This window comes from Carcharhinus amblyrhynchos, chromosome 22 (genome assembly GCF_965287045.1).
Source record: "Carcharhinus amblyrhynchos chromosome 22, sCarAmb.v2.hapA, whole genome shotgun sequence".
Taxonomy (NCBI): Eukaryota; Metazoa; Chordata; class Chondrichthyes; order Carcharhiniformes; family Carcharhinidae; genus Carcharhinus; species Carcharhinus amblyrhynchos.
Genome location: NC_137345.1, coordinates 6,685,372 through 6,698,373, shown reverse-complemented (window position 1 = coordinate 6,698,373; position 13,002 = coordinate 6,685,372). Strand labels below are relative to the sequence as shown.

The 13,002-nt window shown below is 44.3% G+C and overlaps 1 protein-coding gene across 2 annotated transcripts in view; it reads right to left on the bottom strand.

Moving 5' to 3' along the window:
* rbbp5 (retinoblastoma binding protein 5) overlaps window positions 1-13,002 on the bottom strand; it is a 35,535-nt gene that overhangs the window by 4,805 nt on the left and 17,728 nt on the right. The window contains exons 10-14 of one of the 2 annotated variants that reach the window (XM_080209751.1): window positions 12,465-12,582; window positions 8,924-8,993; window positions 6,531-6,636; window positions 4,093-4,216; window positions 1,214-1,402 (exon numbers count right to left, since the gene is read on the bottom strand). In XM_080209751.1, coding sequence (XP_080065877.1) covers window positions 1,214-1,402; window positions 4,093-4,216; window positions 6,531-6,636; window positions 8,924-8,993; window positions 12,465-12,582 — 607 coding nt within the window. The remainder of the gene's footprint in view (window positions 1-1,213; window positions 1,403-4,092; window positions 4,217-6,530; window positions 6,637-8,923; window positions 8,994-12,464; window positions 12,583-13,002) is intronic. The other variant, XM_080209752.1, reaches the window with a different exon arrangement.

Here is a 13,002-nt window from a genome sequence, read left to right as displayed (position 1 = left end):
CTCAACGGTGAATGCAGGTTTTGAGATCTTGATGCCCTTCCAGGGCTCTTCAATCACGTAATAATCTCCTCGTGAAGCAGAATCCAGCTCTCTGGAATTCTGATAGCCCAAGAAAATACATCACTTGGTACGTGTTTTTTCAAAGACTAACACAGCACGAGCTTTCAGTTGTCCAAATCCTCTTGTCGAATCAGCACAATTTCTAACACACCAAAAGCAATGAGATGGATGATTCAGAAAACATTATCATTTTAGATAAATACTAGAAATTAAATCTCTCTTTATGGATAAGTTTAAGATTATTTATTAGTGTCACAAGCAGGCTTACATTAACTCTGCAGTGAAGTTACTATTAACATTGCATGGCAAAATAATTATAGTTGAGGTCATTCATTATCTCTCAATTTATTATACAAAATCCAAGTCTCTCTATTTTAGCATGCATTCTGCTGCCTTCAGCATTCTATCTGAACCACATGTTGATAGTTGCTGTGTGAAGAATTTGTGTCTTCAATTTACAATAACCCCTTACTATTTTGACGTATCCCTTTTACTCCCATTCAGTAAGTTTTAGGCAAAGGACTCAAGTGTATGCTTACATGTAGAAAAAAACCCCCATAAATGGTTTAAAAACCACTGCTATACTCAAATAAATAACAAAAAGCTGATGATTTATAAATAGAAACATAAAGTATAAAAGCAAGCAAGTTGTTTTAAATCTTTATAAAAGATATAAGGAAATTATCTCAGCTGGAATATTGCAATCATTTCTAAACACCGCACTTTAGGAAAGATATGAGGCAAAAATTACACACCAAAGGTGAATGAGCAGGGGAAGCGGAATTAATTGGCGACATCCCAAGGGCTGGCAGGGAGCCAACGGGACAAGTGGCCTCCTGTGTTGCAATATAAAAATATTTGAAACAAATTGCATGGATGCATTTAATGGGATCCATTAATAAGCAAACGAGGGTGGAAGGAATAAAAGGATATGTTGATCAGATGAGATGAAATAGGAGCACAGGGGCTGACAATGACAAACTAGGCCCGTTTCTCTGCTGCTAATACCAAATACTTCAATGCACTTCAAACAGCAAACCCGCATGCAAAAGCCGGACCAGGAACTAGAGGGAGCGGTAGAGATGAAGGAGGGAGGGAGGGGGAAAAGCACAGGTACCAGGCAAGCTGCGGGAGCTCCCACCATGGTCCTTACCTGCGGGTGGCTCAGCCACTTCCGCTAGCTCCTTGCCCTTCACTGTTCCTTCCAAAGACTGACCTCTGTCCCCTTTGAAGGCTTTCGACTTAATGAAATCTTTCTCTTTACCTTTCGTTCCTTTCGGCCGGCCCGCTTGCTTTTTCTTCGACTTGCCGTCGCCCTTCACACCCAGCAACGGGTGAACCTCTGCAGGAGGAAATTAAACCCGTCAGTTACTGTCACTGAGCTTAGCAGCAGCCTTACACGGTAACACAAGCTCCGAGTCAACGAGAAAGGGGAAAGAATGGCAAGGAGGATGGTGGAGTCAGCATTTCTGCTCGATTCCTCCTGGCTTTGCTAATCCATACACTAATAAACCAGTTTATAAAACGTCTAAAGATATATCAAAACTGCTTCTTGTGTGAACGAAACTGCGTACACAACAAAGATTTCTGGTGGCAATCTTGGAAGCTTTTGCCCAGGGCAGAAGTGACAATTACAAGGAGGCACAAGTTCAAGATAAGGAGGGGGGGGGGGGGGGGGGGGGGGGGGGGGGGGGGGGGGGGGGGGGGCGAAGGTTCAGTGGAGATGTGCGGAAAAGTTTTTTTTTTACACAGTGGGTGGTGGTAGGGGGCCTGGAATGTGACCTTTATGTACGGTGCTATAAAAAACAAATTCTAACTCTGCTCAGTTTCGTTCAAGGTAATCGGTGCCATTAATATTCCCCAGTGGTTCAACAGCAGAGACCAACTCACCGTATATAACTCCATATGTAACTGGGCCACTGCTCACAAGTTACTGAGGACAGGCTGTGTTGTTAAAAGACTGGTGATTTGGGAAAGTCCTGTATGCACATGGTGCACCATATGCCCCTGAAGCAACGCTCGCTACACCAAACACACTTTACATCATAAGTTTAAGTAAAAATCATAAAGTTAAACAAATAAAGCTCTCACCTTGCTCAGGTAGTCAGTCAACTGTATATTGTATATATGTACACAGTTTGAAGATCACCAAAGAGCAAAAAGCACGGCAACTAATAGAGGAGTGATTTAAAATTGGGAGGATAAAGAGGTCAGAGTTAGCAAGGTACAGATGGCACCAAGGTTGTGGTGCTGAAGTAGATTACAGAGATAGTGGGGGGTGGGGGAGCGAGGCCACGGAGGGCCTGAAAGCAAGGATAAGAATTTAAAACTGAGCCCTTTGAACTAAGGAAGCCTAACCATAAGATACAGGAGTAGAATTATGCCATTCGGCCCACTGAGTCCTGCTCTGCCATTCGATCATGGCTGATATGATTCTCACCTCCATTTCTCCTGCCTTTTCCCCATTATCTTTGATCCCCTATTGATCAAGAACCTATCTATCTTTGTCTTAAAGACACTCAATAACCTGGCCACCACAGCCCTCTGTGGCAATTAGTTCCACAGATTCAACACCCTCTGGCTTAAGAAATTCCCCTCATCTCTGTTTTAAAGGTGCGTCCCTTCATTCTGAGGTTGCACCCTCGAGTTTTAGTCTTTCCCAGTAGTGGAAGTATCATCTTCATGTCCACTCTATCTAGGTTTCTCAGTATTCTGTAAGTTTGAATTAAATCCCCCCCCTCATCCTTCGAAACGCCATTGAGTATAGATCCAAACCCCTCACCGCTCCTATGAGAAACCCTTCATTCCTGGGATCATTCTCATGCACCTCCTCTGGATCCTTTCCAGGGCCAGCACACATCCTTCCTTAGATACAGGGCCCAAAACTACTCACAATATTCCAAATGGGGTCTGACCAGAGCCTTATACAGCCTCAGCAGTACATCGCTGCAATTGGATTCCAGCCTTCTAGAAATTTAGGTTAGAGAATACAGAGATAAGTGAGCAGAACTTAGTGCGAGTTAGAACACGGGCAAGTTAGAACATGAGTTTTGGACGTGTTCGTGTTTAGAGGGCGGATTGCAGGAGGCTCATCGGTGCACTGAAATAGTTGAAGGCTAACAAACAACTAGCATCAAAACCTCAGAACCCATGGGCGAGGGGGAAATTGGTGAAATTCAGCCAGCTTTCCACTCGTGGTCACCAGCCAGCAACCCTTGCAGGAATTGTGCTCTGCTTCAGCTGCCCTGCATTTTCAAACGAGCTGCTGTCACACACTCATTAAGATTTGCTACTTGCATGAGATACCAGACCATGACTGGTACTCCTGGAATCACTCCAGCAGCAGTCAGAGAAACAATCAAAATAAAACAGACTTGTATTTCCATAACGTCTTTTCACACCCTGCAGACACCTCAATCAGCCCTGTTCATACCTAATGGAGGACACCAGCTACGAGGAGAGGTTGGAGAAATTTGGTTTGTTCTCACTGGAGCAATGGAGATCGAGAGGTGACCTGATAGAAATCTACAGGATTATGAGGGGCACGGACAGAGTGGATAGTCAGAAGCTTTTTCTCAGGGTTGAACAGTCAATTGATAGGGGGCAAAGGTTTAAGGTGCGAGGGGCAAGGTTTAAAGGAGATGTAGGAGGCAGGTTTTTTCTCTTTTACACACAGGGTGGTGGGTGCCTGGAACTCGCTGCTGGGGGAGGGAGTGGAAGCACATACGATAGTGACTTTTAAGGGGCATCTTGGCAAATACAAGAATAGAATGGGAATAGAGGGATAAGGTCCCCAGAAGGGTAGGGGGCTTTAGTTAAGTTGGGCAGCATGGTCGGTGCAGGCTTGGAGGGCCGAAGAGCCTGTTCCCATGCTGTAATTTTCTTTGTTCTAAACTTAGCCAATTAATTACTTTTGAAGTGTTGTCACCGATTATGAGGAGGTTGAGAAATTTGGAAAGCAGAGAGTTATCAGTTCAAAGAGCAAAAATGCTCACGATAACTGGTCTAATGAGTAGCAGCTAAATCAGTTACCATCGCACGGTACTCCTTGTAGCTCAATGTTGGTCATCTTGGGTTTCTTCTTCGGAGGCTGCGATCCATCAGTGGACGCCTGCCGCTTCTTGTCTGGATTGTTCAGGTCATCAGTTCCGGAATTCTGCCAAAGAACAAGATGTCACACAAAAGCCTTAAGACATGAAATACAATTTGATTCACTCTGTAAGAACCATCCTCTGCACATTTGGCTGACAAGTCTCGGGATCATAAAGTTAGTCCAGAACAGAAGCCCCATCAGGGTGAGTGATTACTCTGTGGTAGGACCAACTCATGATGTGGAGATGCCAACATTGGATTAGGGTGGGCATAGTAAGAAGCCTCAAAACGCCAGGTCAAAGTCCCAACAGGTTTATTTGGTATCACGAGCTTGCGGAGCGTTGCTCCTTCATCAGGCGAGTGGCTTTCACAAGCTTTTGGAGCAGTGCTCCGAAAGCTCGTGATAACAAATAAACTGTTGGACTTTAACCTGGTGTCGTGAGATTTCTTACAGGAAAAACCCAAGACTAGGATCAGCATCCACTGTCAGTGTACCCCTCCCCACACCCCATTTCTCTGATTGAAGTATTCCATTGTTCCATTGATGTTTTTTGTCTCTAATTATGCCACAATGAGCTGCCTCACTATATTCCACCGCATTAAGTTTTTAAGAAAAGGCCAACATTTATATAGTACCTTTCAGGCCCTCAAGATGTCCCAAAACCAGTGGAATGTATTTGTGCAGCCTAGTCACTGATGCAATGTAGGAAATGTGGCAGTCTGGGCATATCAAGGTTTCATAAACAGCAATGTGATAAAAAACCGGATCATCTGTTTTAGATGTAGGCTGTGAGATAAATATTCACCAGGGAGAAACGCGCCTTCTTCAACTGGTGGCCTGCATTTGTTTACATCTAACAGGGCGGCACAGTGGTTAGCATTGCTGTCTCACAGCACCAGGGACCCAGGTTCAATTCCCCACTTGGGTCACTGTCTGTGCAGAGTCTGCACATTTTCCCCATTTCTGTGTGGGTTTTCTCCAGCAGTCCAAAAGACGTGCTGGTTAGGATGCATTGGCCATGCTAAATTCTCCCTCAGTGTACCCAAACTGGCGCTGGAGTGTGGCGACTAGGGGATTTTCACAGTAGCTTCATTGCAGTGTTAATGTAAACCTACTTGTGACACTAATAAATAGATAAACTTTAAACTAACTGAGATTGTGCTGCTGGGTGCAATGGGGTGGGGAAGGAAATGGTGAGTGCAGGGGACAGGAAGATTATGTGGCATTAATCTGAGACATGGAGCAGAAATTAAAGCAAGAAATAAAAACAAGAGAAGAAATAACAGTAGCACCGTTATCACAATGCCAAGGATTCAGGTTTGATTCGCAGCTTGGGTCACTGTCTGTGTGGAGTCTGCACATTCTCCCCATGTCTGCATGGATTTCCTCCCGCTGCTCCAGTTTCCTCCCATAGCCTAAAGATGTGTGGGTTAGGTTGATTGGCCATACTAAATTGCCCCTTAGTGTCAGGAGGATTGGCAGGGTAAATAAGTGGGGTTACAGGGATATGGCTGGGTGGGATTGTGATTGGTGCAGATTCAATGGGCCGAATGGCTTCCTTTTATACTATCGGGATTCTATGATTTTAACCTGCACTTTAATTGTATTTTCCGCAGTGACCTGATGCGCAAGCAGCACTTTTCATTTTGGAATGCTAAGTATCTGAATGATTAGACAAAATAAAAAGAACGAGGTCTAACCAGTTCACCTTCTACCATGCTTGGTAGTCAGGTGGAACAGTTGCTAAATGATAGCAATCAACCTCTATAACACACCCCAGACATGACGCAAGGAAAATTCCAGTGGTGACGAGTTTGGGATCCACAGACAAAACTCTCCCACTCCTCCCAAGTTTGCTTTACTGGCTTGTCTGAAATTATTCACAGACAGAACCCCAAAATATTAAGGAATAGAAAGATATGGACCAAGGCCAGACAGAAGAGGTTAGTTTAATTTGGTGTCACATTCAGCACAGATCGTGGGTTGAAGGGCCTGTTCCTGCGCTGTACTGTTCTATGCATTATTAACCCAATACATCATTAACATCTTTAAACACTGGGCAAATATTGAAAAATCTACTTACATAATACCCCTCCCCCTGCAAATGGAGGGCTATATCTCAGGAAAATAAACATTCTTCTTACAATAAACATAGTTACATCATGACAAAGAATCCAAATTAAATAGTCTATTTATGAAAAAGGGCATGCTATCAAAGCCTTTCATCTTGCATTGATCAGGACAGACACAAGAATGCCAAATTTCAAAGAGAACTGCAATTTATATTGTATGAGAAAAGGTGCCAAGTATAGACGACCATTCATGCAACCCCTTCCCACAATCACTGCTGGGTTATGATGTTATTCCCAAATCGCACCTGTACTGCTTCAGGGGGAGGTCCGTAAGGATTCTCTTCAGGATCCTCCACTTCTGGAGATATTGGGAGATACAGCAGGGCTTTGCAGTCTTCAAACTCTTCATCACTAAGGCAAAACAAAGAATGCAACACATGAAAACACCGACACTGTTCCCACATTAATGGCTGCTCCATTCACAAGTAGAGGAAGCCACTCTCTCCAAGCTGCGCTTCCATAAGAAGTGTTACAGAGACTCACTTAAGGCAAATGGAAAGTGACCAGGGCTGCGCAGTTAATCAGAGAAATAGCCCATTCCAGTCTGAACTCATGATTCACCAACTGCAGGTTCCTTCCTTCGAGAAAGGTATATAGTTTTTTAAAAACTTCTTAAAGGTTCCAATTCTTGCTGAGGAAATATTCAATAAGCAACAGAAACCAACAACCTAATAGACTATGAGACATAGAAGGCATGGCACCAATCCAGTACACAAACACACTCCAGAGCTGAGCTGGACACTTCCCAGCAGGAGCTGCTGAACAACAGTCTGGAGAACCCAGATCAGCTGGGAATCTAACCATCACTGAATCCCCCACTATCAACAACCTGGCAGTTACCACCGACCAGAAATATAAATGAACCAACCATATGAACACTGTGGCTACAAGAGCAGGTCAGAGGATAGGAATCCTACAGCAAATAACTCACCTCCTGACTTCCTTGCACCATCTACAAGACACAAGTCAGGAGTGTGATGGAATACTACGCATTTGCCTGGATAAGTGCAGCTTCAGCGACACTCAGGACACCACCCAGGACAAGGCAGGCTGCTTGATTAACATCCCATCCACAAAGATTCACTCCACCACTGACGCTCAGTAGCAGCAGTGTGTACTTATACACTGCAGGAGCTCACCAAGGATCCTCAGACAGTGATTTCAAACCCATGACCACTGCCATCTCAAAGGGCAAGTGCAGCAGATACATGGGAATACCACTACCTGGCAGATTCCCTCAAAGCCATTCACCATCCTGACTAGGAAATGTATCACTGTTCTTCACTGTTGCTAGGTCAAACTCATGGAATACCCTCCCTAATAGCACTGTGAGCGTACCTACACCACATCGAGTGCAGCGATGCACAAAGGTGGCTCATCACCTCGTTCTCAAGGGCAATTAGGAATGGGCACGCAATGCCAGCAATGCCCTAGAATGAATAACAGAAGAACTATTTCACAAAATGGTGCATCCACATTTGTTAGCATGGTGCATAATCACAATGTGATCTAAGAATACAATAGTGCATTAACGATAGAACAGTATTTCTATACTGAAGAAGCATTCACTTTCTTTACATGATAAATGTTACTAACCACTGTAAACAGCCAGGAACTCTCAGACACATTGGGAAGGTCTGCTTCAGTCCCTTTGCCTTAAAAAAGGATAGAATGGAGGTAGTCTAAAGGAGATTCACCGGGCTAATCCCTGGGATGAGAGGGTTGTCCTACCAAGACAGACTAAATAGTCTAGATCCATATTCCTTGCAGTTAGAAGAGTGAAGGGTGACCTTATTCAAACATAAAAGATCCTGTGGGGGCTTGACAGAGAAGGTGGCGAGATATTTTCATTAGTGGGGAAGTCTCAAACAAGGGGACAAAGCTACAAGATAAAGGACCAGTCATTTAAAACTGGGGTGCATAGAAATGTTTTCTCGCAGAGGGCTGTGAATCTCTGCAATTCTCTGCCCCAAAGGGTAGTGAAGGCATTCTAAGTATTTAAAGTGGAGGTGGATAAATATTTGATAGATCGAGTGGAAGGCGATGGGGAAATGACACAGAAAAGGAGCTGAGGCCGGCATACATCAGCCATGATGGTACTGAATGGTGGGGCAAGCTTGAAGGGCCTGGTGGCCACTCTTGCTTCTACTTCTTGTGTAAGGGTGACACAGCGGTTAGCCCTACTGCCTCACAGCGCCAGGGACATAGGTTTGACTCCTGGCTTGGGTCACTGTCTGTGTAGAGTTTGCACATTCTCCCCATGTTTGCATGGGTTTCCTCCCACAGTCTGAAAGACTTGCTGGTTAGGTCCTGCACTATTAGCCGTGCTAAGTTGGCCGTTCTTGTGACCATCACCGCACAGGCTGCAGTGGTTTAAAACAGGCTCACCACAACTTTCCAGGACAATTAGAAAGGGGCAGTAAATACCAGCATAGCCAGTGCTGTAACGTCTCAAGGAGAAATAAACTGAAAAAAATTATATTAAAATCTCAGGAGGAAGAGGACAACTTGAAGTTGAAGTAAGGTTTCTGAAGCACTTCTGACAATGTACCGTGCCAACTCAGAGGAATTCCATAGCTTGGGTTCTAAGTTCATGCATTCTCCATTACACAGCTTATATTCCATTGCAGTTACCTACCTGCTACAGAAAGCAGCAATAGGGTCTACAGATGTGACATCAACCTCTTCATCCTCTGCTGCATCACCACCTAAAAGTATTTCACACAGAAATAGGTCAAAGTTTAATAACAAATCTGAGATGTGCACTTTAGTATACAAATATGTATGGGATGCGGTAGTGCAGGAAAGCACTTTATCGGCAGCGCAATCTACTCAAAGAAACAGAACCTTCAGGGCACAAAGCAGTACAATCCATCTTTTAAGAACTGGCAAAATATTAAAAACTTAATAAATTTCACAGAAGACCATTTTAAGAGCAATGCTTTGACTTTGAAGACAAAAAAAATTCCCAGAGGAATCTATATTCCAATGGAGATGATCTGGTCCATGCTGTTTTCTGGACACTTGCACGTATTGATAATGACATCAGCAAAACCTTCATGTTGTTGAGAAGTTAGGGCATGCAAGCCTGTAGACTCACATCAGACACTCAAAACTCTTCTTAAAACCACACTGACAAGAAAACAAAGCTTTTGATAGGGAACTGAGTTAACATAAATCACTAGAAAGGCAGGACTTGTATAATGTCCAACAGAACTGTTAAATAATAAATGCCTAAATAATGAGAAAAACATTATTTGATTCTTATATGAAAAATAGCATTGGAGTCAGAGGTTAACCGATGAAGATTTCCCAGTTTGACCTAACAAAGAACAAAGAACAACAAAGAACAACACAGCACGGGAAACAGGCCCTTCGGCCCAACGAGCCCGCGCCGCCGTCCCACTGTCTCAGTGACCTATTCATGATTTTAGTCTATGCCTAATGTGCGAGGATCAGGGAGGTCCAATATAGGGACAATTTAGTACCCAATCAATCAGCCTAAAAGCACATCTTTGGGATGTGGGAGGAAACCGGAGTACCCGGAGGAAACCCACGCAACCACGGGGAGAACGTGCAAACTCCCACAGACACAGGCCCAAATCCATGTGTCTGCACAGCAACAGAGATAGTCTCTGAGCTGTCATGTTGCCCTCGAGATGGTCCAGTTTAAGCACACTAACGACATGAAGCAATAGGCAACTCCCGAAGCAACGTCCAAGAGCAGCCCACTACAACCTGCCGCATGCATGCCCCTTGCTGGACTTAAATGCCTGTGGAGACAAAAAATTCATTATTAAACAGGCAAAGACATAATCCCAAGCCTACAATGTTTAGTAAGGCCTGCTATATCCCCCTATATGTAGCCCGCTCATGTGGCTGTCTAAGTGACTCTTAAACAACCCTAGCGTGCCTGCTTCCACCACCTTACTCGGCAGTGCATTCCACACCCCCACTACCCTTTGCGTGAAAAACTGCCCTCTAATATTTGTCTTATACCTAGCCCCCCTCATCCTAAGCCCGTGACCCCTTGTTCTATCCATTTTTAATAGCGGAAAAAGCTTACCACCATTTACTCTATCTATCCCCTTCATAATCTTATAAACCTCTATTAGATCCCCCCTCCGCCGACGTCTCTCAAGGGAAAACAGCCCAAGTTCGTTCAATCTTTCCTAGTAGGGGAGACTCCATGGAAAAGCTCCAGCAGACAGCATATCAAAAGCACACTAAGATTTAGAATAATTTAAACATGGTATTTTGTGAAGTGCTGTGCTCTTAGTTCCTTATTGTATCCTTTCGTTTAAATTGGGTGGCACAGTGGTTAGCAATGCTACCTCTCAGTGCCAGGGACCTGGGTTTGATTCCTAGCTTGGGTCACTGTCTGTGTAGTCTGCACGTTCTCCCCGTGTCTGCGTGGGTTTCCTCCGGACGCTCCGGTTTCCTCCCACACTCTGAAAGACGTGCTGGAGTGTGGCGACTAGGGGAATTTCACAGTAACTTCATTGCAGTGTTAATCTAAGCTTTACTTGTGACTAATAAATAAACTTTATTTTAAATTGAAGTATTTTAAAAACCATGATTATTACATTCACTTCAATAAATAAATTGTGGGATTGTTCCAAAAGGTTTACCCCTACTCCCATTCTAACTATTTTCACTAGTCCCAGTGCGAGGCAGAGGGGTTCAGTTGCCACTCTGTATTGGGATCAGCCGGGGCAGAGGGGAGGCCAGCGACTGAGGTGGATTGGGGGCAGAAGAAGAAGATTTTAGCCTCCTGGCCTTCAACAGGTCCCACCCCTTGAAATTTAATGATATTCGTGGTGGTGGCCTCTGCATTGCAGAGTGTGGGAGATTCTTGGGAGTTCACAATGTGAATTACTCCAGTTTTCCCACAAATTCAATACTTAGAATTTTTTTGGGAGAATTCCAGCCATTAAGTGGAGGCCCTGTCTTCTCTCTCAGGTGGAGGTAAAACGGCCCAATATCATCTGATAAACAGGAAAGTTGGACTAATATTTATTCCTCCACATCACCAAAACTCATGGTTTATTATCTGACAGGGATTTTGCTGTGCGTAAATTAGGCACCAAATTTCCTACATTACAATTCAGTGACTACACTTCAAAGGTATTCTGCTTTTTGTAAAGGGCTTTGGGACATCCAGGCACCATATAATTGGAAGTCTACCTTTTAGTGTTTCTAGACTATCTCATCACACTTCACCTTACCTAATGAGCAACTTCTTCAAGAACAGCATTAGCAATAATCTGGAAGCAGATACTCCAGGTTGTAGCGGTAAAGCAGATGTTAGGGGAACGAATAGATTTACTAAAAGTCACCCTGACTTTGACTAAGAGCACATGTTGGTCAAATGCTTACATGCCAGTGAACTTCACACATCCTAAGGATCTGAATTAGCAAGACCTGGTTGTTCACTGCTATGATGTGGAGGTGCCGACGTTGGACTGGGGTAAACACAGTAAGAAGTCTCACAACACCGGGTTCAAGTCCAACCGATTTATTTGATGGTAACCTCACAAGCTTTCAGGGTTTGCCCCTTCATCGGGTGAATGGAGAGTTCTGGCCTCAGACAGAGTATATAACAGCACAGACAGTTTACAGATTACTGACATTATTGCTAAGACAGACATCGAGTCAGACCAGATTAAGTGCAGCCTCTTGGGAGATAGGAAAAGACAGATAATCTCTCGTTAGGAAGAGATAACCTCTGCTTCGAGTGAAAGCTTGAATATGTAAACAAGATTGGAATTTAAACAATGTACTATGTACACAACCAGTGTATGAACATAGTGGAAATCTGTGATTCGGTCGAGTGATAAATCAGAGGAGAGTGCTGTTACAGGGGTCTGTCTGAAATAGTGCCCCCCTTGCAGAGTGCTGTATTAGAGGACTGTGCTGTTTCCACAACACAGCACAGCCACTCATCTGAGGAAGGAACAGTGCTCCGAAAGCTCGTGATTCCAAATAAACTTGTTGGACTTTAACCCTGGTGTTGTGAGGCTTCTTACTGTGCCCACTCCAGTCCAACACCAGCATCTCCACCTCATGGCATCGACAACACAGACCCATGGCATTAACACTACCATCTCCCAGCTGAGCTTACAGTGCACTCAGCAGTACGTAGCCACCACAACTCAAACGGGACAGACATGTCTTACCGGTCTGTTCTGGCTCGCTCTTGTCTTCATCTTCAATATCAAACTCCGATTCTCTCTCTTCATATTCAACGTTTTCATCTAACTCTTTGAAGTCTGGGGCAAATGCACTCCAGTTTTCCTGAGGGAGAAGCAATGACCACCTTAGTTAAACCCTCTACACCAGGGGAACCAAACGCCACAAATCTGAAACACAATTAAAAGCTTCTGGGAGACGAAAGGGAAGAATTTAGAAAAAAATAGGTGAGTGGGCTGAGAAGGAAAGAGGGAAAAGAAGAGAAGGAACCATCTGCTCCACAGCTGGCCAGGCCACTCTTGCATTGTGGGATAGTTTATTAAAAATTCTTTCATGGGATGTGAGTGTCACTGGCTGGGCCAGCATATCTTGCCCATCCCTAACTACCCTTGAACTAAGTGGCTTGTTAAGTACCCATTTCAGAGGGCATTTAGGACCCACATTTGTGGGTCTGGAATTAGATGTAGGCCAGACCAGGTAGGAAGGAAGGGGGTGGCACGCTGGTACAGTGGTTAGCACTGCTGC